Genomic DNA, 26,812 nt, shown 5'->3' on the forward strand with positions numbered 1-26,812 from the left:
TACGTTTATCACTTAAAATATATTTGCCTAGTTATTATCATTCATGTATTTTTTCACACTGCTTAGGCAGTCAGTTGAAAATTACTGATCACTTCCAGCGAGCTGAGTGCCTGTGGAAACTAAGAGTTGCCGAGCATCTTGATCTTGCATACAGTCAGGCCCAGCTGCAGTTCATCATGGGAAAGAAAGGACATAAGAACATAAACAATGACAAATATAACCAAAGACACTGAAAATGACAGAAAAAACCCAACAAGGTAGGTACAAATATAAAGGCACAGTACAGCCATGACTGCCAGTCAGAAAAACATCTGAGTAGGAGTTCGCAGTTTAAGAAACCTCTGAAACTGCATACATTATGTTTAGACTAGATGGAGGAGAGTTTCATAACTAAATAACAAAGACTACTGCAATTATGATATGGGCAGGTCAACAGGCTAACAAAAAATATGTTCTCAGTGAAGGTAATGGGCAAAAATTCCCTTATACTTGGTAGAATCACGTTCATCACAAAAAAATTACAAATTGTGATATAAACAGCTCTCCATCATTGTGTTCTTGATGGTGGAAGGATGACTTTTTCCCCACTGCTGTGCGTTACAGGTTACTGGGGAACACAGCACCGTACAGAGGGTTATCTGATTTAGCCGGGAACGTTACCTGCACGTCCAGGGTGACTCACATACTCTCTGCTGTGCCTGTTCCCCTCCCGTACCAGGCGGCCTGGGCTTGTTGCGAGCAGAAGATGGGGCGATATTCTCCTCAGACCCACTGGGGCACGCGGGGCTCTCCACATCACCTCAATCCTAAACGCGAGACAGAAGCAGGAGTCAGTACCATGCTATTTGGGGTTGAGATAACGATTCCGCTGCTTCTGAGCCCACACTGTGGTTTCTCCTACAACCTCATGAAACCCGTACGAAGAGCCTGGCCTGCCCTGAGCTGCCTTCCCCTGGAGCAGGCTGTCCCGGGGGTGGGCCAGGCAGAACTTTCTGGAAGCCGGATGCCCGAGGTGAGGCCCAGGTCTGCTGACAGCAAAGGCGGAGCCATTCCTTGGGGAAGGGGCTTCACCCTTGTTGGTGGCAGGCCCCAGGACTCCACACACACATGGGCTCAATGGGTGAAGAACCTTAGTTCATGTTGTGTCCATCGCTCCCCATCATGGCTCTTCACAGCAACCTGCTGCCCAAAGGCACCCCTCGAGTTTCACCACGAGAGTGGTTGCCCCTCTGCGCCATCACGGCCCCACAGCCAACTGGGACCGCCGCCCCTGCCCGAGGCAACACCACCCCGGCCGGCTCGGCGAGGGGTGCTGAGGGCGGTCGGTGACCGTGCCCCTCCTCAGGGACACAGCAAGGAGCTCCGAGGGGACGGGAGGCTGCGGCGGGCAGAGCCCTGCGGGGCGGGAAGGCTGCGGGGACGGGCGCGGGGTGGGGGGGTGCTGAGGGGACGGGCGCGGGGTATGGGGTGGGTGCTGAGGGGACGGGCGGCGGACGCTGGGGCTGCTTGCATCGGGCACGGACGGCGGCGACTCGCCGGCTCCAGGCAGGGCTGGCGGGGGCGGAGGCGGCGGGGAGGCGGGAGCGTCAGCAGCCTGCGACCGGGGAGGAAGGAGGCGCTGGGCGGGCACCGCGTGTGAGAAGAGCCGGGCCGGGCCTTGCTGGCGGGGCTCAGCCCCGGAAGGTAACGGCTGTGGGGATGGGAAGAGCTGGTGGCTGCTGGGGGGACGCGAGGCCCTGAGGAGCGGCGGGGTCCTGGGTCCCGCCCGTTACGGGTTAATGCTGCTCCCTTGCAGGCCGATCCTTCCTCTCACCCCGCCGGCGTGCTCTGTCCCTTTCCCTGCCTGGTCTTTTCCGGGGAGGTCAACCCTGGACACGGCCCGCAGCAGCCATTAGGTTCCCGGGTCCGCTCCTCACGGGCACGGCAGCGGGGCTGCGGCTGAGGGGGCTCGGGAAGAAACGGCCCCCGGGGAGGGCGGGAGGCCCTGCCACCGGTGACAGCTTCTCTGCAGCGGGATCCACCGGCCTTCGTGTTACCAGGGGGCCCGGGAGGTGAGGTGATTATGCCTGCCTCTTCCTCCTCCTCCTCCTCGGGAGGTTTATCCCACTGCCGTGTCAAGCAGCCAGGCTTCTCAGGGAAGAGGCAGCCTGCCAGGTCGGTGTGGAAGCTGGTCAGGATAAGGAGAGGTGTGTCTGGGTTTTGGCTCAAGGGAACACAGAATCATTGTCATGGTTTAATTTGTGGGGCTGCAAGGGATCGCCTGGGCCATTGAGTTTAGGTCGCTGCAGCCATGGGAAGAGTAAAGTTGAGGCAAGCCCATAGAAAAGTCCTGTAACGCCTCACCACAAGGCACTGCCTCACCCTCCTTTCCACTCCCACGCCAGAGCACCCTTGAAAAAGTAATGCTGTACCATGACTTATGCATGCTACCCAGAGAGTAAAGGAGATGCATTGGTAGGGAACTGGAAATCATTGAAAATGAATGAAAATGAGTGCTTGTAGATCACTGTGCTCCTTGCCATTTGGAGGAAGAAGAAGAAGCTACCCAAACTCCTCACAGATTCCAAATTTACACCAATTGTATGAATATAACGTCCCAGGTGAGACCTGAACGCAAGAGCTCTGTCACTTGGGATGTCAGCATACACTGCTGTGACAATTAGCTGTGGTAAATGTAGTGGCTCAAAGGAAAGCAAAGAAACTGGAAGCCAGTTCGTGTAATCAAAGGGAGAATAATTCTCTCTGTGTCCCTGCAGACATGCTGCAGGAATGTTGCTTTTGCACGTGGGTTTAACTGCAGTCTAAATAGTGAAAAAAATGGGATTACAGTCTAGCTCCTTTCAAATGGTACTGTTCTAAGAGCTGAAAACTACGTTGGATTGATAGTATCTAGAAGGAGAACTACAAGTGTAATTTAGGAAAGATTATGAATATAATCAGAATGTGCAAGCTATAAAACACAGTTAAGCAGTTATACTATCTCACTAAGTCCAGTATGTAAACATTTCTGAATTCATGGATGCCCTTTTTACTATTTCACCATATGTCCAGACAGGCCTATTCTGCTTTGGCATCCAAATACATTATACAATAAGCATGTCATAAGCTTTGGATGTTTTGGCCACAAGCACATCTGTTTATCAGTCTCAGTGACTGCAGCAAAAAAATTATAAAGCTAGCTGCTTAACAGCAAATTGAACCACAATGGATTTTGGTCAACAAAAACAGACTAGAATTTGAGAACTAAAAGTTTTTAATAAAAATTAAGTAGGACCAAGCTGTTACACATTCAATACAAAAGCACCAGAATCAAGTCATTATTCTGAAACTAAAAGTAACCCTGCTTTTAATTTTCTCACGGAAGAAGTACCAGAAATCTGACTTTCAAAGCCTTCTGTTATAGTCTTTAATTTCTAACTTTGAGATCAACATTACTTCATTACACAATTCCTTCTACAAATTGATCAACCTGCAGGTTAGATAGTTAGCTGCCTTATTTGAAAGGCAGTGCCAGGTTGCTTGTAAGCCGCCTTCTTGTTTCTAGCTTGTCTTCTCAAAGACAACAAAGTTTAATTGTAATTCTCTAAACAGGTCTGAGACCATGGAGCTAAAGTGATACAACTGTTTACATTAGCTTGCAAATGGTTTACATTTAGTAGCAGCACAGATCACTTACCAGACAATTACTTTGCACTCCCAATAGCAAATTAAAGGCTACAATATTCTTTTTTCTTTGCAGTTAGTCAAATTTATGCATAAATTAATGCAGATATTACCTTTATTCTATCTCTAGACCTTCATTTGCAAAACTTTCAAGTAAACTTTTGTTAGTGGTCCTAATAACTAGTGATTGATATCCAGGCAAGTAACAGTTGTCTTATGTTGTAAATTACCAAGGGATAAGCCAGCAGATGGAAATAAAAGTTACTACTACAACATACTCTGAATGCTTGTGTGGGAATTGAACAGAGTGCTGAAATCGACACTACCTTGCAAGTTTCTCAGTAGTGTTGGGGAGCAAGCTGAGTAAATTATAACGTATTTCCTAAATTTTCTTTAACATGTATCATAAAATAGGGAAAATACTGCTTATATTCAAATCTGTGGGATCTTTCAATTGATGTTAATTGGATCAAGAATGCAGCGGGGGAGAGGTTCCTGAACTTCATGGAGTTTCCTTGCTAACGTCTTATTTACACAGTGTGTTCTTGTTCTGTATTGGGTAAAAAGAATGACTTGGGTTTTATGTCTGTAGTTTCAGCTCCATCGTGATCCTGCAAAACTCTCTTGACATATTTATTCTCTTCTAGGTGACAACCACTAGCCGACTACAAGACTGTCACAATGAGTTTTGTTGAATATGGAGATACAATAAAGGATGGTGACACAGCTATTGTGTTCTTGGGCCATGAATCCATGTTTCCTGTCAAAGTCCAGCATGGCACTGTAACTCAGACTAAGTATGGGGTCATCAGGCATTCCACGGACCTCATAGGCAAGAAGTATGGCTCCAAAGTGACCTGCAGTAAAGGAGGATGGGTGTTTATTCTTCATCCCACTCCAGAACTGTGGACCATGAATCTTCCACACAGGACGCAGATTCTGTATTCCACTGACATCTCTATAATCACCATGATGTTAGAACTGAAGCCAGGCTCCATAGTATGTGAATCAGGTAATAATATATTGAAATCCTTTATTAAGAACTAACACAAACACTTCTGTGAAAAAACAGGCTTATCCTTACATTATTTTTTTTTCCATTGTGATAATAAATTTCCCAGCCTACACATTGAGTAGTTCTGTTTCATTTGCACGTTATCAGCTGCTGTTTCTTCAACAAGTCATGTTACCTCAGTATGCTGGCCTCAAATGCCAGTATACCTTTGAGTATGTGTTTGATTAGTTCATCTTCTTAAAATAAATCTATAAACATATTTCCTTCCCTTTTCTGAAACTACGGTTAAGTACTTAAAAAATATTTTTAAATACATGATTTGAATCAAAATTCATGCTTTGAAGTTGCAGTTTCAGAGACCATAGTTGAGATGACCCAGTGAAAGAGACTCTGATGATAGGGTGTTGAACTAATAAAGGAAATAAATTGGCAGTATTTATATAATGCGATACCATATAAGTACATATATTTTGTCTTTCTCTTCCAATGTGTGATCCACGTGTAGCACTGCAATGCATGCAAAATCATGGTAGCTGTATACAATGGAAGATGTGTTCATCACAGGGCTGTGTTTTGTTTCTAAAGTTTGTTTAATTTATTACAGCTTCCATGATTTTGCTTGCTTTGCAAGTAAGGAGTGAAATTTATATTAATAGATATTTTGCTGGTTAGATACAGTTTATAATAATGCCTTCATGACTTTATTACTGCAGGCAGTATGAGACTTGCTTGATTTGCTTGCATCTCTGTAGTTTGGAAAAATATGAACTGAGGTAGTTTGTCCTTGGTTTTTTCTAGCTGTTTCCTTTGAGTCTTTTTATGAAGCAGTTTTGTACACTTCCATCTCAAGTATGGATATGGCAAAGGATCAGCATGATGGTGTTGTGATGCACTGTATTTTCTTGGATGTAACATTTCCTCTTCCCACCCAAGCATAATTTTGGGCAGCTTTTCAGGCCTAATGACCACTTTCCAACCCAACTGAAACGCCACATATCTCTGCATCCAGTTGCATGGATTAAGAAACAGGTGGTATATGGAGCTGGTTGCTGCATAGCAGCACTTGAAACAGGCAAAGCCATATGCAGAAGCCTCTGGTATTGCTAAAATGGTTAGGTCCTATGAGTTTATAATTTGGTTTGTAGGACGATCGGGCATCTTTAGGTTTGTCATGGGAAGTAGCCATATTGTTTATTGGGCAGCTCTTCACCTCTTCCCCTCCCTGCTATGTTTAGACAGGATGGGAAAAATAAACACAGCAAATTATTCAGGGTGGGGGAAGATTTGAATAGCTCTGTGTCTGCCTCACTTGGAATAGAAGAACATAGCTGCACATAAAATGTTTTCAGTAATGTCAAAGGTACCTAGAGAGGATGAGAATATTTAAAAGCTCATTTATCTAAACAACTAAGAAATGGACGCTTGATGAGGTAACCTATCCAGATTCCAAAAAATGTTATGAGTCAAAAGTCATAGCCACAAACAATCCTTTTTGCTAATGGGAAACTGTCCCCAGGTTTATTTTAATGCCTATGCTGTCAAAGTATTATAACTTAAGCTTTCCAGGAAAAGTGAACAGTTTTACTGCTATAGTTGTGCTTGTATTGTTTGAAGGATTCACTGTTCATGAAGAAACAATGAAAGACTATTGCATGAAATTCATCTGAATTGAAGCAAGAGATCTTACTGCAAATTTGCTTGCAACTGACCAGAAATGGTGATTTGAATTAAAATACGGGTATTGACAACTGGAGCCTCCAGTGTGATGATGTAACCTACTTCAGTGCCATCCTAAATTAGACAGTATTCAGTGATCCAAAATCATTAGTTCTAGATTAACCTTGTGTGGCCTAGACAGAACCAGCCCAATGGCGATTAATAGAAACAAGACAGGAAATCTGGTCTAGTAATGACATTTGAGTCTGTTTCCTGCTGCTGCTGGTTTTAGATGTATTTTGAGCATTAATTAGCATGGAGGTCTCTCTCTCTTGTTATTTGAAATTGAACTGATATGCATAGTTGCTGTACAGACTGGCAAAGCAGGCACTGTAAGGAGGCTAGGCTCTTTTCCTCTTGTTTTACTAATTAGGCCGTGGAAGAGTGCCCTACATTTACCCAGTGTAAGCAAGCAGAATTGTGGATTAGTCTCCACAACTGTATGAAGAAAGCGTCGAAAAAGTAAGATGAAATTCCCTCTACGTCATGCTGTGAATACGGGTATAAATGATCTTTTGTGTGTGATTATAAAAATTCAGTAGAATAACCAGAAGGTTTAATTTTATATCACTTGAATTATACAGTTTAAATTGATTAGCTGTGATTTTTCGTAAATGACATAAACACATTTATACAGTTTTTATTATTTTTAATGATCTTTAGTAAATATATAAATAGCAAGCTTGTCAGCAGTGCATGCATAATTAAAACGACCCAAGCATACTCAATAGAGAGACTATAAGGGAACCTAGCATCTGCCTGATGTTTCATGACAGAGGTGTAGGAATATGATCCTTTTTCTGTCTTCTGCTAATTTCTAATTTATAAAGGTATGTTGAGATTTAAAAACTGCTAGCACCGTTACTGGAGCTAAGATCTCTTAAAAGCATTGGTCCCTGGTCTGAGGAATTCCCCACTCTGATGCTGTCTTTAACAGCCCGATCTTTTCGGAATTAAAGGCTACTTGAGATAGCTGCTAAAATACCTGCTGTGGGTTGCCTGATAGTGTGAAACTTTAAATCTCATCAACTCTGATCCTGTTTGTGTTCATTGCATGTGCAGCCACTGTCTAGCTAAAGGAATAAGCTGAATCTTTTTTTTTTTTTTTGTGTTGCAACATTCTCCAAAACTAATCTTGATGTCAACTTCCCAGGCAAGGCTATTTTCAGTCCAGTGATTACAGCTGCCTGTAGTATAACATCTCCATTTGATGACAGATTTTGAGGTTTTTACATTTATTTTTATAGTACATTGGAACCAATATGAAACCATTCTGATATTTTTTCCAAACAAAAGTGTGTGGAACCCTTTTTGTTTGTTTGTTTTTCTTTTCAGTCCCCACGTATTAAGGCTTTTTTACTGTCCTCTCTCCCTGGTGAGACCTAAACAAGTGTCTGTGCTAACCCTCAGAATTACCCAGGGAATGCAGTACAGCACTGTGAAACCTCATTTAATCTGATAAATCTCAGAAATATTTTGTCTTCAATGGAGCATAGTATTTAGACAAAATGTAATTTAGTCAAAAGTATTCTAACCACCATCCCAGTGATCCTCAGCATTCAGCAAAATCAGACTCACACGAGCAAAAATGTTAATTGGATTTTTTGTTTCCCTTCAGCTAAATCCCAAATTAAAAATCGCTAAACCCTGTTCATTGCCACACACCAATGAGTTTCTGAGCCCACAGTCTCGATTTCTGAAGACTGAGAACGGTATTCTGGGTCCTCATGGTTTCTCTGTGGAGGAGTAACAAGAGCTGCCAGCCAGCCTTGCACTAGAGCTTCTCAAAAACAATTATGAAATTTTCAAACTCACAGCCTGGGTATAGATTTTGTTAAGAGTACACTCATAAAAAATTCATGAGGACTTAATGATTAATGGATACTTAATAAATGATTAATAGTTTATTGTGGAGCCCTAGCAAGTCAGCTGTATGGTTATGACTCTTTTGAAGTGCTTATAGACTTTTTGACAAATACTGCTCATGTCTTTACTGGTTTTGTGGCATAAGTATATGTAAACTGTTTGCGCCTCTATGTTTAGTGCAAAGTACAGACCAAAGTTTGTAGGTATTAGTTTGATTTTGGAACGTGCTCATACTAATTAAGCCTATGTTTTATAATGTCTCCCTTACCTACTTCTTAACAGCTGTCGGGTTAGAGAGAGAATTCAAAACCCCAGTCCTTGTATAGCACCTTTTGAAGTATAAGAAAGGCCTCATCAGTACAAATGTCAGAGAACATAGTATTCTCTTGACTTGCCAAAGGACTGAAACAAAACTGTGGCCACATGAGGCATCACTCTCATTTATTCAGACTTGTGGCTGACCTGCAGCTGATGAGGAATGCTGTTCATACCCTACAGCATTTGTTTCCAGACTTTCTGGACTCGCTTTCATCTTATCATTTCATTGACCACCAAGCGCATTTCTCATGCAGCTCTGAACTTAATATTATGCCTGTTCTGCAGAAGATCCCTCCCTAAAGAACTCTGACTCTTGAATCTCTAAGGAAAAATTCAGTCTTTACATTCCTGTGCCTTTTGTAGGCAGTACCAACCTTGAAAACTTCCCTACGATCCTTCACCCTACTCCTCAGTCTGGTCAGTGTGCAGTGGCCCTCTCTGACTGCTGCCTAAAATGCCTATTTTGGCATGGTGTCCACAAAAGATAGGCAGGAGAAAGAGTGAATCTTCTGTAAAGGGAACTTCTTGATTTCCTGTTCCCTCTTTCAGCTGCCAGGCCATCTCCTTGAAACTCTTTCCCTCCCTCTCCTCCTCTCTTTCTTTGTCTCTGCTCTTGCTGTATCTCCCCTCAGCCACCATGATTTGTGCCCTTGACTACCTTCACAGTAAGATCTTTGGGTTAGTTTTCATCAGACGCTTAATACCTCTTCATATATTGTGCTAAAAATCATGAATGATTCTACAGTTACATAAACTTGTCATATACAGTGAGCAGTTTTCTTCTGTTCAGTGTTTCTTGACAGATAGGAGCTGTGGAGTTTAGCTCTGTCTAAAGATTAATTTTCCTTTGGTTTTGAGGCTCCTTCCGTTCTCATGGCTGACTCATGACCTGTCTTACTATTTGCTAGGTCTAAGTGGCGTAACTAGGAGACAAATACAGCAACACTGTCATTGTTTTGTTGTATTTACTCATTTTAGAATATCTTAGGTAGCCAAATTTTGCAGTAGAAACATCAGTTCTATTAAAATATTACTAGATATTGTAGAGACGCAGCATTAAATAATACTCTGCATACTTTTCACTTTTTCTGTTTCCAAGCAATATGAACCTGTGTATGCACTTAGCTTTATTACAAAATGCTTTTGCTTATGCACAGCTGTAAACATCTATAGGTCCCAAATCACAATTTGTCGTTCTTTTTTAAAAAATAAGCACCTATGATGAGAAATTTTTAGGGAGGACAAGCCAACTGATAGCCTGCAATGAGGAAACACAGTGGAACACAGAATCAGGTCACTTATGTTTATAGCATGGGTGGGATTCCAGGACATTAGACAAATACCCTTTGCAGTAAGAAAACCAGACTAAACAGAAAACAGTGTAAAAATGTACTCTCTTATTCAGTTATCAGTCAAGTACTATGCTAGATGCTTTGGTAACACTCATGTTTCTCTTGACAGTGTTCTGATGTGTATCTATAGTGTGCTGAAATAGCACATGTTATTTTTGAACAGCTCAGATGTCCACTGCAGCTTTGAAAAGGTGAGAAACGATCTTAACATGGACGTTGTCTCAAGATAGCTGAGGTGTGTAGAGGCATCTCTGTGGAAAACCTGTCACTTGAATAAGCAGAGAGTGAGAGGAACACATCTGTTTCAGGTCAGGGGAACGATTGAGGAGTTCATCTGATCAATACTTTCTTGTCTACAAATGAGGAGGATGTATCAGTAGGTGCTGAGCTGGAATGTTTTATCTAGGTGTCCACTTATTAGGATTGAAATCCTAAAACTGCAGTGTTTTCCCTGTCTTGGGAGAGGGCAGAAACACTCCCCTGAGCTTAGAGGTATCAGAGAAGAACCAAGTGTGCTTGATCCCCAGAAGAAAGGAAGGATATTACATCAGTCTGCAGGGCCATTTGCCACCTAACTCGTGTGGTTTTAACACAGGATCTTAATTCATGGCTTTGGACTGAGATGGACCACTTTCCTAGTCTACATGCTGAACCCTACATAGTGCCTCCTCCTCAGATTTTGAGCTTTGAGTATGGCGTATTGGGGACCCTGCGGTGTGTCATTAAATGCCTGCAATGCAAATGTCTGCTTTTTGACTAAGTTGTTTAAGATCACAGAATAGTCAATGTAAAAGAGCACCGTATTTTCCAAAGGCATTAGTGCTCACCTAAGCGAGCTCTAGAACAGCAGCTGTGGTGTTAAAAATGTCTTCAGTACAGATTGAATTATCATCGTTTCACCTCTCTACAGTTCTGTAGAGTCCATTCATGATTAATACACTCTAGTTAAATGGGCGTTGTCCTGTGGTAGAGAGCAAACAGTTTCGAAGGCTATTTGTAGTGGAAGTTGTCAGAACGGCAAGTATCCTGGTGTAAAAATTATAAATTGTATGTGTTCTAGAAATTGTCTTAACTTCTGCTTTCTAGGCCAAATCAGGAACATAGGCATTTCACTGCACCTGTATGAGAATGAAAATCTATTGAAGTCCATCTGGGTCTTAAATTGCCTCTTCTCATGCAAAATGTTAATTTCGGGCATTCAGGTTTTTGGTTCATTTGTATGCAGGTAATTCAGCTATGATATTTCCAGTTTGATAGCATTCTAATTCATGTTTTATTAGTTCCCCTTGAGTTTTGCTGCTTCCCTGACTGCTTCTGTCTCATGCTAAGGATGCCTTTAATTTCCCAAGGAAATGTCAACCTGACTAGAAGTTACTCCAAAATGGTGCCTAAGACTTTTTGAGTCACATTTTGCTGAATTCTGCTTTTTTCAGTAGTGATTTTGAAAGAAGGACAGAGAGAAATTGAAAAGGAATAGAGAAGGTGGTGGGAGGACTCGAATGTTGCAGATTTGCAGGGGAGAAGGTGAACATAAACATTCATTTGCCCTTCTACAACATCAGAGAAACACAGGGTTGAATCCCTGCCTTCTGTAGACAGCACTGATTGGACTTCAGGGGTTGTGTTGAGTATGGACTCATGCTGAGCTGCCAGACCTTCATATTCTTAATGAGTCAAGTCAAGCGTGCTGAACTATCAGGTACCTGAGAGTTGAGGGTCATCATCATTTCACAGGACTGGGTTCAGAATCCTTCATCTCTTCAAGGAGAGATTTTACAATAGTGGGTGATTCATAACCATCTTGTTTTTTGTTTCCTGCAGTTTTGAGAGTGCTGTCGCAGAAAAGGCAGGCAGTATCTTCAGAAATACTCTCATTAATGATGTTAGTGTGATAGAATTTGATATGTTAAAATGCGGCACATACGTATTTTTCTCATGTTTGCGGTAGCCAGTCAACAATAAATAATTCCTGGCAACCTTGTTTAACAAAAGCTCAGTCTGTAATACACGTGCAAGTGGTGACTTCCAGCATCCTGGTTTTCGTTCAGGATTTGGCTTGGAGTGTTTGTGAATAAAAAAAAGAGTACAAGAAAAGAAGCCAAAAAATCTTAATGGGTTTTCCTAGCAAGGAGACAAACAGTATCTTCTGTGTTGTTTTTAAGAGCAGATTTAAAAGCAAAGTGATTAAAAATTTAAAAGAATATGAACAAGGAAACTGGATACGTGCACAAGCTGCCTCCCTCTTCTGCTTATAGCCCAGCTGTGCTGACAGGCCTTCTGTTCACTCCTTTAGATTAGCAGAGAAAGATGCAAAAAGTGTGCAGCATTACCCATTTGAGAGGTAAAATAATTAAATTCTGTCAGTTTGCAAAAGTTCTCAGTTGTGCAATCCTGCCTTCTGGTATGAAATGTAAAGGCAGAATTTCAGTCATTTTTAGCATCCTGTGAACAATAGTTCGCTGCTCTTGTCATAAAAATCAATGAAATGCTATTTCTTTGCTATGCACATATACAATTGAGTTTTTACAACCACATGGCTACTGTGCTACCATTACTCCTTTTGGCCAGGGAAAAGTTTGTGTTGACTTTTAGAGCCCACAGGTGCTATGACCAGATAGTTTTTCCTGTGTGCACATATAAGTGTCTTTTGCCTTTATTTTAATACTGGCATGGATTTTCGCTTTAAATAAATGTGCGTGTCACAGTTTCTCTCGTTGGTGGACCTCTCTGAGGCCAGTGCTAAAATCTGTAGGTCCTCCCTCCGCGTTTAATCTGCCCCATTAAAGCTGGGGGGAGGGTGCTAGTCTGCCCCTTGGGGTCAGAGCCCTCTCAGGGGGAAGCACAGGAGCAGTGCTGATTCCGCAGTGCAGTCAGTTGAGCCAGTGGCAAACATGGGCCCTGAGCTCTGTTTACAGTCTGAATGGCTCCCCTTTCAGAGCTGTCAGATTAAATAGAGTGCCACGGCAGTGTTTCTCCCCTTATGTGACTAGAGGGCAAGAGCCTGGGATCCGGCAGTAAACTGTGACTTCCTGTGCAGTTATGGAAAGTATTGCTCCAATTAAGCGGCTGTACCAGCCCCTTTGTCCCCTAATTAATTTCCTTTCTACTAGTTCCTGAGCTTTCTCCACCACTGCTGTACTTCAGGTTCTGTCCTTTATAAGTTTTTTAATATTTATGTTAGTTGAAAGAACTTGCTTCAGGCTGAAATTTAGCCTGAACAGTCATTGAAGATAGCTAGAAATAGATTTTCTTTCTATAGGAGAAATGTGTTCGAAGTACAGAATTATAAGTCAATAAACACAGATAATTTGGCGTTGCTGTGGGGTTTGGGGTTTGGGGGGGGGTTATTCTGTTAAATGCCACTTGAGTGAGTAATTTGCAATGTGAATTGGTATATGGGTGTTTTCTTCAGTGAAAATGTTGGTTATTAGTCATTCATCTATTTAATACGCCAATGGATCATTTAAAATAAGTTTCCTAAATTATCAAACTAAAGCAAGAAAAAAAAAAATCAGTGCCTTAATAGTCCCTGGTTGTACATGGTAATTGTACTTACATACAATTTCAGGTATGTGATGGATCTCATTAGACCTCATTAAGATTGTGTTGGTGTGAACGTATGTAAGTCACTTGTGAAAATAGGTCATTTGGTCAGTGTGACTGTGAGGAGCCCAGAGGCCTTAGTTTTGGATAATATCAGTGGGAGCTAAGGATGGCCCATGTCTCTTAAGAGACCTGGGCAAAACAGACTCCATATCCTGAAGGACATTTGTTCGCAAGGATATCAATAGGATTTTCAAGCACAGACCCTTGCCAACATCTCTGCTTTGTTTTAATGAAGTATAAAGTTTTGAAAATATATTAAAATTTGCCTTCTTTTCACCCTAGAAGAGTCTGGCACTTTGAAAAAACCTCTCTGATTGATTTCCATGATTTTTTCCTGTCACATTTACATCCTCGTGTTCTCTTGTGGCACTTGTTAGAGCGATAGCTGACCCTTAGCATTATTGTTCTACTCCAGGGAGAGAGGACAGGTCCTGAGTTTGCCAGATTTTTAATTAATGCTTTGAGGACCCTGAAGACTGTTTCCAAGATCATTTAGTCCCCCTCTCCTTGTGCAAGAAGGACTGTTCTCTTTCAGTAGTTTAACCAATGGTTTCTGTTCATTGGGATTTTGAGTAAGTGTGCAAGCAGGAGGACTAATGGAGAAGACCTTTGTTCTAATGTTTAGCACTGTCAAAAGGCATTTCATGACCTGTTTTTTCTTTTCTAGGTACAGGCAGCGGATCCCTCTCCCATGCTCTCATCAGGACAGTGGCTCCCACAGGGCACCTGTACACAGTGGAATTCCACCAACAGCGGGCTGAGAAGGCCAGGGAGGAGTTTCAGGAGCATGGAGTGGAGCATCTGGTCACCGTGACCAACCAGGATGTCTGCAAAAATGGGTTTGGTGTCTCAAACATTGCAGATGCCGTGTTCCTAGATATTCCATCCCCATGGGAAGCTATAGGACATGCAAAGTCAGCGTTAAAAGCTGAAGGTAACTGCACTTCTCTCTCTCTCTGCTCAGAAAGCGCTATGCATGCACACATCTCTGCCTTTGAGCCATACGCTAGATCTGCTCGCTCCCATTGTGTGATAACTAACTGTTCTCAAATGTCAAAGACTCTAGGCATTTCTAAGGCTGAAAAACCTTCAAAAGAGGTCTTAAATTTTCAGTGGAAGATGTGAAAGGAGAAGAACAACTTTTTCTTACAGGCCTGTGCTAGCTGCTACAATTAGCATGGGCAGTTTATAAAAAACCCTTTGAACCTTTGTCAAGTGCATTTTGCTAGATCCGAGGTGTGTGGGAAGCAGCAGCAACTATAAATGCTGAAAGCAAATTTCTTTGTCAATTCAGTGGAAAGGTGTTTGTATAAAAGGTATTCAGACACACTTCACATCAATCATTGCAGATTTGGACCTATTTAACAGAGCACCCCATCAGTAATGTTAAAGAAAATGTGGTTATACTTAAATATGCTTGCCAATTGCTGCCTTAAATCTCTGCTCTTGTTGCTAATGAGAAGTTTACTGTTGGTTACAGTGGGAATGGGACATCATAAATGCTGTTCTAGCTTATGCCAGTTATTCTGAGATTATGACAGCAAGTGAGAACTGCTGTTGAGGTATTGGATGGATTTCATCAGTTTATAATCAATCTTTTCCCTATTGAAAAATAAGCTTCAGTGAATAAATCATTCTTTTAGGCTGGAATAAGTTTTCCCCTAATTAATGTTATACTAGTGTAACTGTACTAGCGTGGATCTGAACTAACTTGTGCCAGATCACTTCCATCTACAAAAGTGACTTTTCTATCGAGAGAGCATGGAGTGCTGAACAGTGCCCATGCTGGGAAATGAGTTTAGTAAAACTTGATTATGTGCCAAGGCCCAGTTCTTTGTTAAAATATATATTCACAGGCTTGACTTTTAAGTGAATTGCAAGGTCTCTTGAAATCACAGGATTTAAGCTCGTTCTTAAAGGTCACTGAATGTGCATTACCTTGCTCAGTCAGGACCAACCCAGCTGTTAGGCTACCTCAGCTGCTACTGAAAATTTTCTAGAAAGCCGTGTAACACATGCTTTCTTTAAAAAGTGAATAAATAGAGACTTGTTAGCACTCTGTACCTGCAAGGGTTACAGCTCAGCATGTAGCTGCTTTCCAGTGTGTCCTGGGAAAAAAATAATTTTCGTTGCACTGTACGATGCCCTTCCCATGCTCAAATTATCTAATCTAGTGAGCACAACACTCAGCTGACTTCCCAGCTTAGAAGGCGCTGCATTGCGCAGTCCAATTTGAATTAAGTGGTGCATGTTTAGAATACTAAGCAGAGCTGCTTGAACAGTTCCAAGTTTTGAATCCTCGTCTTACTCCAGCATTTGAAATCCTAAAAAAGGTATTACAGTCACAAACTGGCCATGCCATCTGGCTATACTTCTCTGTGCTATGCTACAAGGTTACATCTGCTAGGCAATATAAATAATACTTTAAAATCCTGCATTTTTGGTTTGTGAAGTCGCATCATGCACTTTATGTATCAGTCAAAAGGTGAAGTTGCTGATCCTTGCTGCAGTTTTTGCTGCAAACAGCCACCAGTATCTGAGATCTGGTGTTGATCTAAGGCTTATCATTTGGGTTTCATAGTACCTGACTGAGCTGGGCGCTTTTTTTATTTATTTTGCATATAAACAGAAGCTGTTTTTCTTTTTCATATAAAATATAATTGATTGCAGTAGTAATGGGAACAAACTTACACACATTTCTGTTTTATTCCAAATCATGTGGGTAGTTTTGTTGTGGGTTTTTTTCACTGCTGTAAAATCTAAAATATGATAGAAGCGTATCTGTAACTGCTTCCCTTTCCCTACCGCAGGCAGATAATTTTATAGTGCTCCTTTGTTTTGTTTTCAAATACTTAAAGCTATTCTGCAGTAAGAACAGTCTGTGCACATACTGCTGTTGTTCAGCGCTGTTCCGAGTGGTAGTACAGTGATAAGCATAACTGGAGAAAATGAGTCGTTACACTCTTTTCCCTCCGTGCCCTCTCTCACATCTGGACAGGGTCACGTTTGAACCATTCACACTGTAGGTTTTATTGTGATGTACCATGCAAATATTGCAGCTGTACTGCCAGATAGTGGTAATTTATTTCCTAAGGTCTTAAGATACTTTGAACGAAATAAGGAGCTAAGTGAATTCAATATATAGCATCAGCTAGCCTCCTCTTTGAAACCACAATATTCATTATAGAGTGTTCAGCTGAGACAGTATGTAAGAGAGAGTTCTGAAGCTTAACAAAACCCTATCAAATCACTGTTTCCTCTCCTACTTAAGCTCAAGATCCTGAATAGTTGCAGCTCCTACTGGGCTGAGTGTTAATGATCCTCTTTACAGAGTACATCTATCACTCACGTTATGCCTTGCAGTATGCTGTAAATACACTACTTAGAGTAGCTTGGTCTCCCATTTAAAGCACTGCCAACCTCTGAAGAGCTAAAAGAATAAAATGGCACAGTAGGTTTGTGACTAGAAGGTTCTTGTTCTCTGGTGATGTGCCCTGCTGACGTTCAGGCTTGCATCTCGGCTGCATCCTTCTGTGCTAATTTCACCGGTCACACTTTCAGCAGAAATGCTGCTTGTCATATCTCTTGGGCACTGCTGCACTGCAGAACTTGCTTTCATTTCCAGACCTGCACTGTTTTTCTTTTGCAGCATCTGCTGATTAATACTTCTCTATAGTCATAGCTACTGTTCCCAATATCTGACCTTGGTGGTTATTGCAAAGTTGCTGTTATCCTCTTCTAAATTTTTAAAAATTAAGAAAATGAAAAAATTGCGAGGTAACAAAAATATCCTTAATATTCTACAGTTCTTAAATGCCCTGAAACTTTTGAGTCGCCATCATCTCACAGCTGAATACTGTAATGCTTTGAATATAATTCTGCACCCACCTAGTCTGCTCTCCTAAATATTGTCTATTTCTTCCAAGACTGTGGAAGATGAGGCAGAAATTCATTTGTACAATTTTCATATAGATTTTACATTTTCAGGTAGGGACATGGAAAAATACAGCTATATATTAGGTTGGATCGACCTCTTGCATTATAAATCAGTCGTTGGTGGTATTTAGATTAACAGTCTGAGTCACAAAATTATTAAAACCACACCACTTTTATTTCCTTTCTTTCTTTTAAAGATTTTACTCTTAAATTCAGACTTGCCACTCCATCTTGAGCATCATAAAGCCCCTGAATTATGAGTTTGTCAAATTGTCGTCCTTGAGATATCACCTTAATCAGCTAACATGGTGCTGTCAGGTCTCCTCCCAAAACTCTGCTGGGAAAGTTCCCTCTGAACATCTCCCTGTTTCGGCCTGTGCATTTCCTGCCGTCACAGAAGCCCTTCAGCAGTATTCTGCTCTTTGTAGTAGTAGCTGGTTGTCATTTCCAAAGTCTTATATTTGTTTCATTTGTACACAATGGACTTAAAATGGTCTTGTCTGCATTTTTTCCCCTTAGCATAGCCATTGATTGTTGTCCTAACCTGTCAGGTTTGGTTATTATAGGTGCTTTATAAGATGCTATATATCTCATCCTCCCAGTAGCCTGTGGTGCAGGTGAGGTATTGCCTGGTTTAGCTTGTTTCAATTTTCATTTGGGCTTGCCTCCCTCCTCCTCTGAGCTTTCAGGGAATACCACATACATGTAGAAAGTCTCACTGGCTATTTTTCTTGAGCCCCAGAGGTTATTCATGGTCCCATTTTTAAATGACCCAGGTGTGGCTTTGTGAAGCAGCTGAAATCCCTGGCCACAAGTCTCATCCCTGTGGTATCTGGGTAGGGAGTACGCCAGGCTGAATCATGCTGAGAAGAGGGCAGTGACATCAAGGCTGATGGTGTTTGGGCGCCGGCTACCTCACACAGGGAATGTGTTAGGGCAGGAAGTGGAGCCTGACAGTCTAGCAAGCTGTTGTCCTCCACCCATGCAGGTGGTATTCAAATCGGTATCAAGGCTTCTCATGTCCCCAGGAGATTGTTTTGGAAGAAATGGATGAAGCGATAAGTGTTTGCTAAAATGTCAGCACCAGCCTTTTCTAGTGTGGGTACCTGCTTTGATTTGAAGGAGAATTAACTCAAGGTGAGGTTAAAGATCCACAAACTAAGTTGAAGCATATCCTCTCAACATTGAGGGGCCACCTGGCCTACTGCAAAGCTGCCCACTAGGATCTAAGACCAGGTGCTAACCCACAAAGCAGCTTCATCTGGTTCCCAAGCACTGGCTTTTTGCTGAGCCAGCCTCAGTAGTTCTATCTCGTTTGAGGGCATTAACCTAGCTCCAGTCTGTCAGGGATTGGTAGGTCAGGTGCGCACAATGGGCATGGCCTGAAGTAAAAGTGATTCCGTCATGTGTCAAGAGTCAAGCAGAAGTATTCCTGCATCGTAATCCATGCTGTGGAATGCTGGCCAAAGCTATTGGCCTTTACACAGTTTGTAGGAAGTAGTTTGGGATGAAAGGATCCTTAAAGGAAGTTGTTAGATTTTCTTCCCCAATTTGGAGCCAACTGATTTTTTTAATTTCCTTGTTGCATGATTTTGCCAGTCCATAACAGTAAGCTGGAATAAATTTCTTGTGAAGGATGCACCTACAAATGTAGAGGTTAAGGTCACATTTGCAGAAAATCACGTCAAGCTCCTATTAATGAGCTGGCAAGTGGTTTGGAGAAAATTTTCTTTTCTGAATCAAGAAACATCCTTTAATTTCTTCCAACAGCTGAATCCTCTAATTTCACTTGTCAGGGAAGCTACATCAAATCGCCCACGAGCACGCTCACTTAAAGGACGTTCTGTCCCCTTTTACAGAGGCAATATTTTTAGTGTCCTACTAGCACAGAGTAAATGCCACGGTGATGCTGCTCAGTGACTCTCCTGCCTCGCCCCTATATAATGATAATGCCTATGCGATTTTTTTCTTCTATGCGATCTTTGTAACATAATCTTCCAATTATGACAGTGCACTGAAGTTCCAAAACCCAGAGCTGTGTTCTTTTACCAGAGATAAAAATGCTGTGTTGTATGCTTTACATCACAGAATAATTTCTAAAATTACAGGCCCGTTTTCCTGAAACTTATTGGTGCTGCACTACATATGTTCTTTTTGCATCTTATGAATAATATTGGGATGATGAAAAAACCTGTCAGAGCACTTGTGACACATACTATAACCTACAGAAGTGAGAGCGCATAACTTGGACATGTTTTCTGTATCGTAAGTATGCACTGGAGTTATTGTCAACTGGGTGACGCTGCCAGATTTTCTATACATGAAACCCAGTGCAATTATTAGCTAAATAGAACTGGTAGAGGGTTAGTCCTTGCTCAGACAAACTAGAAACAAAATTGTGTGTTGGGGTTGCACAGGAAGGTACCAGCCACTGTTGTTGAAGGAGGACCAACTTTCAAGGCACTGACCTCTTGTAAAGATGCAAGGTGTGTCCCTTGATTACTAATTAGATACTGTGTGTTAAAATGTACAGTGCTATGTGGATGCAAATCTTCTCTTTTATTTCCCCCTTCCCTTAAGCTCTCTTCTCTAAACATTCCAGTCTGAATTGTACTTCAGTTTTCATATCCTCTCGACCCTATTGGTGGTTACAATGACTGCCAGGACTGTGTGGGCTTGTTCCAGCCAACGGCTTCGGGAGATTTAACCTCTCCATTAAATGTTTCAAACTAACTCACTCCCTGTAAAACTGAAGGTAGAAAAAAAATTTAAGTCTCTCATACAAGCTCATTATTCTCTTTTCCTCAACTGCAGCACTTGTCAGATGCATTATACATGAATAAACACATTTTTAGACAGCTCTTCAGATCAAAAAGCTCACACAGCTTCCCAATGTGAACAGGATTAATCTCAGATAATTACTATATCAATTTATGATGACACATAGATCTCATTAACCAAATTTAGGAACAGTAGCTTTCCTATAAAGAGAGGTCTGAAAGAACCCAACCTCAGTTCGTACTAAAAAGTTTCCGTTCAGTTGTTTTCACTGCCCTCTGGTCTAGTCCACTCCTTCGTGATCCACAGACAGAGCAGTGTGCCCCAGCGAGCAGAGAGGGAGGTAGTACATGTCTTTTCTTCCTTCACTAAGGAATCCTTGGCATGGCCAGACAAAGCAATGCATATTCAAGTCCTTTAAGCCTTAAATGCCCCTTGATGTCTAAAGGACAAGAGGGCTCTTAGAGAAAATGAGAATTGTGAATGCTGAAATCTAGATTTATACCTATTTGGTGATTGTGACAGAAAGGGTGTTGCCTAGCTGGTAATCCAGTGGGGGTGCAGAGGGCAGCCCACAGTGCAGAGAATTCAGAAGCATCTGGTCTGGTGAAGATGATGGCGTCTCTGTTCCTAGAACAGAAGAGCATGTCCTTCTGAGTGCTGGTTTTCTGCTGCTCAGAGTCCACTTTTTTTTGCTGGTCTAAACACACCATGGCAGTTGAAGCTTCCCAAATCTTTTTATTTTAGACAGCCTCTCGCAGTCTGGAACTGCAGTTCCATTTTTGGCTTCCTACCTTCTGCTAATTGTAGCTTTCCAATGTTCTCTTAATATCTGCTCAATCAAATAAGTCCAGCCTGTAAGCCAAATCCGGCCTGCCTGATGGTGTGTGCCGGAAAAAGCAGAGGAGAACCCTCTCCTACTTCTTAGGATCCATAAAGACAGATGCTTGGTGGTTTTCCTTCTAAGCTTGTTGTAGGTATAGTTATTTGGGAGAGATGTATAACAATAACCAGAACAATAGGTATGAAAGGGAAAAAGTGAAATTGGCAGAACACTAAAACCCACTGGATGCTCTCAGTTACATAAAGTATCAGCTATTACTCTGTTGTCTCACTCTTCATACCTGAGAAGCTCCCAGCAGTGCAGTAAGTAAAGTAACATTTTTTTTGTGCTTCCCCTCTGGATATTAGCTATTGCAAGCAAGAGCTTTCTTCCCTACCAAGTGGCTTGAAAGCCCATTTTCTGTAACCCTACTTCCCCAAGCAGTCCGCTTTGCGAGGAGGCAGTCTGATAAATCATCACCAAGTTTGGTGTTGACATGCTGTGCTCAGCTGACCATCCCGAGGCAAAACGAAGGGTGCTCTGCCTTTAATTGAAGGCTTGACAAGAACCGTAGGCGGCTCTGCAGCTTGTATGGCAACAGCTGTGTGCAGGCTTCTTAGTTTTTGCCTGTAAATCTAGAGCATGTGAATTCGAAAGCCTAAACATATCTTGAAATCCTTGTAGTCAGAATAAATAAGAACAGAGTTACTGCAAATGTAAATATATTTCCCTTTTTTATTGCAATAGAAACACCAAAACCAAAAGGCCTGAATGAAATAGTAGTAAGCCTCTGGTCTCTCTGCAAATTCTTGCTTTGCAGACAAAGAATTATTGTGAACTGACATTTAGCTAAGTTCGACATTTGTTCAGTTCCTTACACAATAAGAATATAACATTTTTCTTTATTGCATATTTGCATCATAGTAGCTTTCTAATTATGCAACAGAAATGTCTTCCTGAGCTTTTTTCTTTTATATCTACAGACATAGTAGAAGTGTGTACTACTTTGGCCAGGAAAGATTAGCTGTCTGATTCAGAATCATTTTGCTAGCTCTGGCCATCCTGATGAACATATAAATCTAATTTAATGGGAGCTAGCGGACTGGGTGTGCAATTACATTGGCATCAACAGAGTTGGTTAATAAAGACACATACCAGCATTAATTTTGCAGGTGATTATTAGATTTGTTTTTTAATTGTCACTCCAGGGAATTACTTGTCCAGGGTACTTTGTTCTGAAGATGCATGATAAGAACCCCTGGCTGTGGAGACTTTATTTCAGGACTAAAATTAAATCCTACTTAGTGCGTGGTGGATGAATGGTCATGGCAAGTGTTCTTCCCCAGTCAGTACCCAGCACATCATTGCTGCACAGTAACTAGAGTGCTACAGTGACGCTTTCAGACCTGATGCTTTCTTTTTTTAGAGATGTGACTTTAGAAACGAAAAAGGAAAAAAAAAGGGAGTTTGAGATAAAGCAGGCTTCACGTAGTCCCAGCATAGCCTCTATTTTTAGCAGGATGCTTTGCTCTCACTTGCACGGGTTCTTTAACTACTTAGACAACTGGTGTTGGAAGGATTGACTGGATGAGCCTGGGAGAGGGCTGGGAAGGAATGCAAATCAGGTCAGCAGCATTTTCATCTAATTGTAATAAGTAAAACAATAGCTGAAGCTGCATTGCCCAGTGTTCCTTCCCCCAGCACAAAAGCTTTTCAGGAAGGGCAGTTGCCTTGTGGGACACCGTGTCCTGGGTAAAAGCACATGCCCTGGCTTTATGGCAGACAGTATCCTTATAATTCTTTGATCTGATTTGTCTGTGGCTTTTCAGAGTAAATCTGAATCATTCTATTCTCAGCTCTTTAAGGTGACATTGTAGCACACAGAAAGTTGTAGGGGACCTATTAATACTCTGTATTTAGAATCAAAAATCTGAACTGTGCACAGACAAGGAGACAAGTGTTAATTTGTCACTTAAAAGTCCTATCCTAGAGTTTTGAAACATTTGCTGTAAATCTGCCCAATGTGATATCCAGCAAACTTTAATGCTCAGGAGACATGCTAGTCAGCTTGACTAAAAGGGTAAAGCCTTGACAGCACTCCATCTATGGCCTGGAGAGATTACTTTATTCTGTACACACATACCATCATTCTCAAATAAACACAGCCGCTTTTGTCAGACTGTGTGTGCACGCACGCTTATATTCTAATGAAGGCAACTCTGTACAGTGTGTGGAGAATGACTTCTGGCTTTGTGTAGGTGCCAACTTCAGCTCGGTGCCTCAGTCCAGAATAGCGGATAGCAATTCCAAAAGAGCTGCTGCTGTAAAAGGATCAACTTTAACAGTTTTAGTGTGCATGAATGTGGTGAGCAACACTGGATTTGGAAGACTGAATTTGCTGTTGCAATTTTTAAGGGGCATCTTGTAGAGTCACCCATGTTTGATTTTATGCTGACATTTTAAGACTGCATAGTTGCCTCTTGGAGAATTTCTTGAAGGATGTTTTCACTCTGTCTGCATAATAGTAATTCTATGGGCATCTGGCAGAATTTGAAAAAAGATAAAAAGTGGTTCATTTTGGTTTTTTCCATCTTTTCCACTACCTGTCTCATTTTGCAGGTGGCCGCATCTGTTCTTTCTCCCCCTGTATCGAACAAGTCCAAAGAACATGCCTAGCGATGGAAGAATACGGTTTTACAGAGATTAACACCTTGGAAATTCTGCTCCGAGTGTACAATGTAAGGACAATTAGCTTGCAAATCCCTGACCTTGGAAAAGCAGCTGAGGATAATTCTAGCACTGGCTTTGACAGCAGCAACCCATCAAACCACGGTAGTCTGTGCACTAATCTGCAGCAAGGAACTGTGCAGTTCAAAAGCGGCGTGCCACTCAGGGAGATGGTCGGTCACACTGGATACCTGACCTTTGCCACCAAGAGCCTGTGTTAGTACATGTTGAGTTTGTGCAGTTTGGAGTGGTTTGTGTGTTTGTGTTTGTTTTCTGTTTTCATGGTTCTTTTTTGTAGGGCATCCAAATTTTTACTTGTCAGGGAATTCCATATATAGTCAGATTGGGTTGGAATATGCTTTGTTTAAATAGCACACAAGCATTAACCAGAGCAGCATCAAGGGAATGTTGAAACTCTGGAATGGTGCTCCACTTGCCGTCAGAAAGAAGATAAATTAATAGTGAATGGCCATTCACTGGAATGTGCAGAATAAAGATCCCTCCCGATAAGAAAGCAAAACAAACAGCACACTAATTGCAAATTTTTTCCTCCTCTTTTCTGAATTACTTTCCCAGGTTTGTGGTTTTATTTTTTTCTAGCAGCACCAAACACTTTTTTTTTCAACTTCTCTAGTGTCCGTGTTGCTCTTAGCAATGTGAAAGTGCCTACTTGCTTCATTTTAGATAAGAAGGTTGTGAGGTCATAGGGTTGCCAGCGCAACTGATCCCAAAATTACTGTTTCCTTGGAATAAGGTTTGGCTGCACAGAGGATTATTGGCAATGCTCAGGAACATAACCTCTCACTCCATTCCAGGCTGGCATCTGCAAATCATTTAGATTACACAAAGGTCAAAGAAGTGTGCTAAATGTTGGATTTAGTTTAAAATAGTATATTGTGCTCATCAATTTATAGTAGAAATTTGGACGTGGATTCATACTATAGTCTTCTAATAGATCATCCACTTTCGTAGTTGATGAATCCACTGTCAAAATTCACTGAAGAGCTGGTTACTATTACCTGAACACCTTTTTGTAACTGGTGTGGCTGAGGTTCCGTTTGTTTGATGGTTTATGTGCATTACGGTGTACTATTTTCCTGCAGTTGAATGACATATTGCTTTTGGCAGAATTTCTGTCTCCAGGTTGCAACAGCAATGCAAACTTAGTAAAATCCTCAACCAGCTTTATTAATTAAGTTTTCAGACCATTTACTCTTTGGTCTTCCATACAAAGCTGGTGGGTGTGATGAACTATTTGAATGCTGGATTAAATTTTGTATTTACAGATTAAAATAATTATGCAAATTTATAAAGTTCCTTCTTTCTGTTTCCTTTTTTTTTTATTAAATGAATTCACAAATATTTTTATTCCAGCCACTAGTACTGTCTCTGAAGCGTTTAGCTGTGCGTTGCATTCCGTACCTGAATATATTGATTGCCATATAAAAAAAATAACCATTCATAAACTGCTGCCTGAACATTTGAACCTGATATCCCTCCCCCATTCTTGACAAAAATAAACAAAGCTAAGCTTTTAACGTGTTATAGCAGAACGCTAATCCATAACGGTTTAAAGAAAGCTCAACCGATCACGACAGCAAAGATAAACTGTTGAGCAGATTAAAGGCAGAAAGCAATTCTGTTCAACTAAATCAGTTATGTAAGTTGGCCTATAACTGTAGCAGTTCTCCAGAAATTATGTTAAAGTTCTCTTTCTACTGCTGTTAAAGGCATGCAGTGAACTGTGAACACTGCTTACATCGTTTGGTAGCTGTATTCTAGTGACGTGCTTGCATGCGTATGCATATGCACGTTTGTGTGCTTAAACCACCAGCATAGAAGTAAGGCCAAGGTACTAACATAAATCAGAAGAAAGGATGGGGAAATACAACGTTAATGCTACAAGGTTGTTCTTAACTCAGAACAAGGTGATTCTCGTTCACTAACAAGTGGGATCCCCAGTCTTCACCAGGGATAATTCCAGCCCCAGACTTGATTCTTTTTTCCTGACAGATTTTATTTTAAAACAGTGTAACATTTAAACAGGACTAAAGAGGAAAAACATCATGTTTCTGTCCTACAAATAGATATGGAATGGAAATACCGATGTATCTTCATGGAGCTTGAAACAAGGCTGATGCCTTTTTGCCTACAAAGCCCAATTCAAACCCCCTTGAAATAAACCATTGACTTTGCATGGTCCCATATTGATTTGATCCCTGCTGAGGAAGGGCAAGCATTGCGTAAGAGGAGAAGGATTTCATTTCTGCCTTTGCAATATTAAAAAGGCTTCTGTGTTTTTGTTGCCAATCACAGCCATGGCCAGCAGCACCACACCACTTCCTGCTGTTGCTTTGTTGTCAGGGTCACAAGGGGGATCTCACACTATCCAGCATGGACGGTACTGTGCTGCCAGAACCTCCCACTGGGTAATTCTGCTTATGATCACCCATGTTTTACACTCTGGCTACATTTCCTGCCAAAAGTGGTAAATCAGAAACATAGGTCTTTCCTGCCATACTGGGGGAATCGGCTGGGGCCACACTTTCAAAGACTCCTTTCTCTTTTTAATACGTTTTAGTCTTCAGTCTGGAATGAAACATCTCTTCTTGCCCTGACACAGTTTGGTCACAAGTTGTCAGGCTGCACATTTTCATTGCGGCCATGCACTTGGATCCTTCAGTTGTGGACAAGCACCAGTACGCAGCTCTGCCCAACAGCCAGCACAGCTTGTCCCGTTGTGCTCCATGCCCAACAAGCTAGCGTGGAGAGCAGTCTGGGACACCTTGCAACCTACAAGGCAAACAGTAATGACTAAGAGGAGGCTTGTGAAATGCTTGAGAGATCTGCTGCTGTTTGCTGTTAACCTGTGCTTTAATTAAAGCATTACAGATCTGTATCTCACTGTGGTTGTTTCCTGCTTACCTGTTAGCACAACACTGTTTTCCTCTGAAGAAGATGTGATCATAAATCCTGCTTGAGAGCCTTAAAGGGATAAAGTAGCAAAAATGC

General features: G+C 41.6%; 1 protein-coding gene across 1 annotated transcript; it reads left to right on the forward strand.

The window, feature by feature from the left end:
- The first annotated feature begins 1,606 nt into the window (after nt 1–1,606).
- Nucleotides 1,607–26,795, forward strand: TRMT61A (tRNA methyltransferase 61A). Its single transcript, XM_054201197.1, has 4 exons — nt 1,607–1,683; nt 4,311–4,675; nt 14,204–14,470; nt 23,693–26,795. The coding sequence occupies exons 2-4, from the start codon at nt 4,345–4,347 to the stop codon at nt 24,019–24,021; spliced, it is 927 nt and encodes a 308-aa protein (XP_054057172.1). The 5' UTR covers nt 1,607–1,683; nt 4,311–4,344; the 3' UTR covers nt 24,022–26,795.
- Nucleotides 26,796–26,812: the final 17 nt, after the last annotated feature.

The sequence above is a fragment of the Rissa tridactyla genome, chromosome 4 (genome assembly GCF_028500815.1).
Source record: "Rissa tridactyla isolate bRisTri1 chromosome 4, bRisTri1.patW.cur.20221130, whole genome shotgun sequence".
Classification (NCBI taxonomy): Eukaryota; Metazoa; Chordata; class Aves; order Charadriiformes; family Laridae; genus Rissa; species Rissa tridactyla.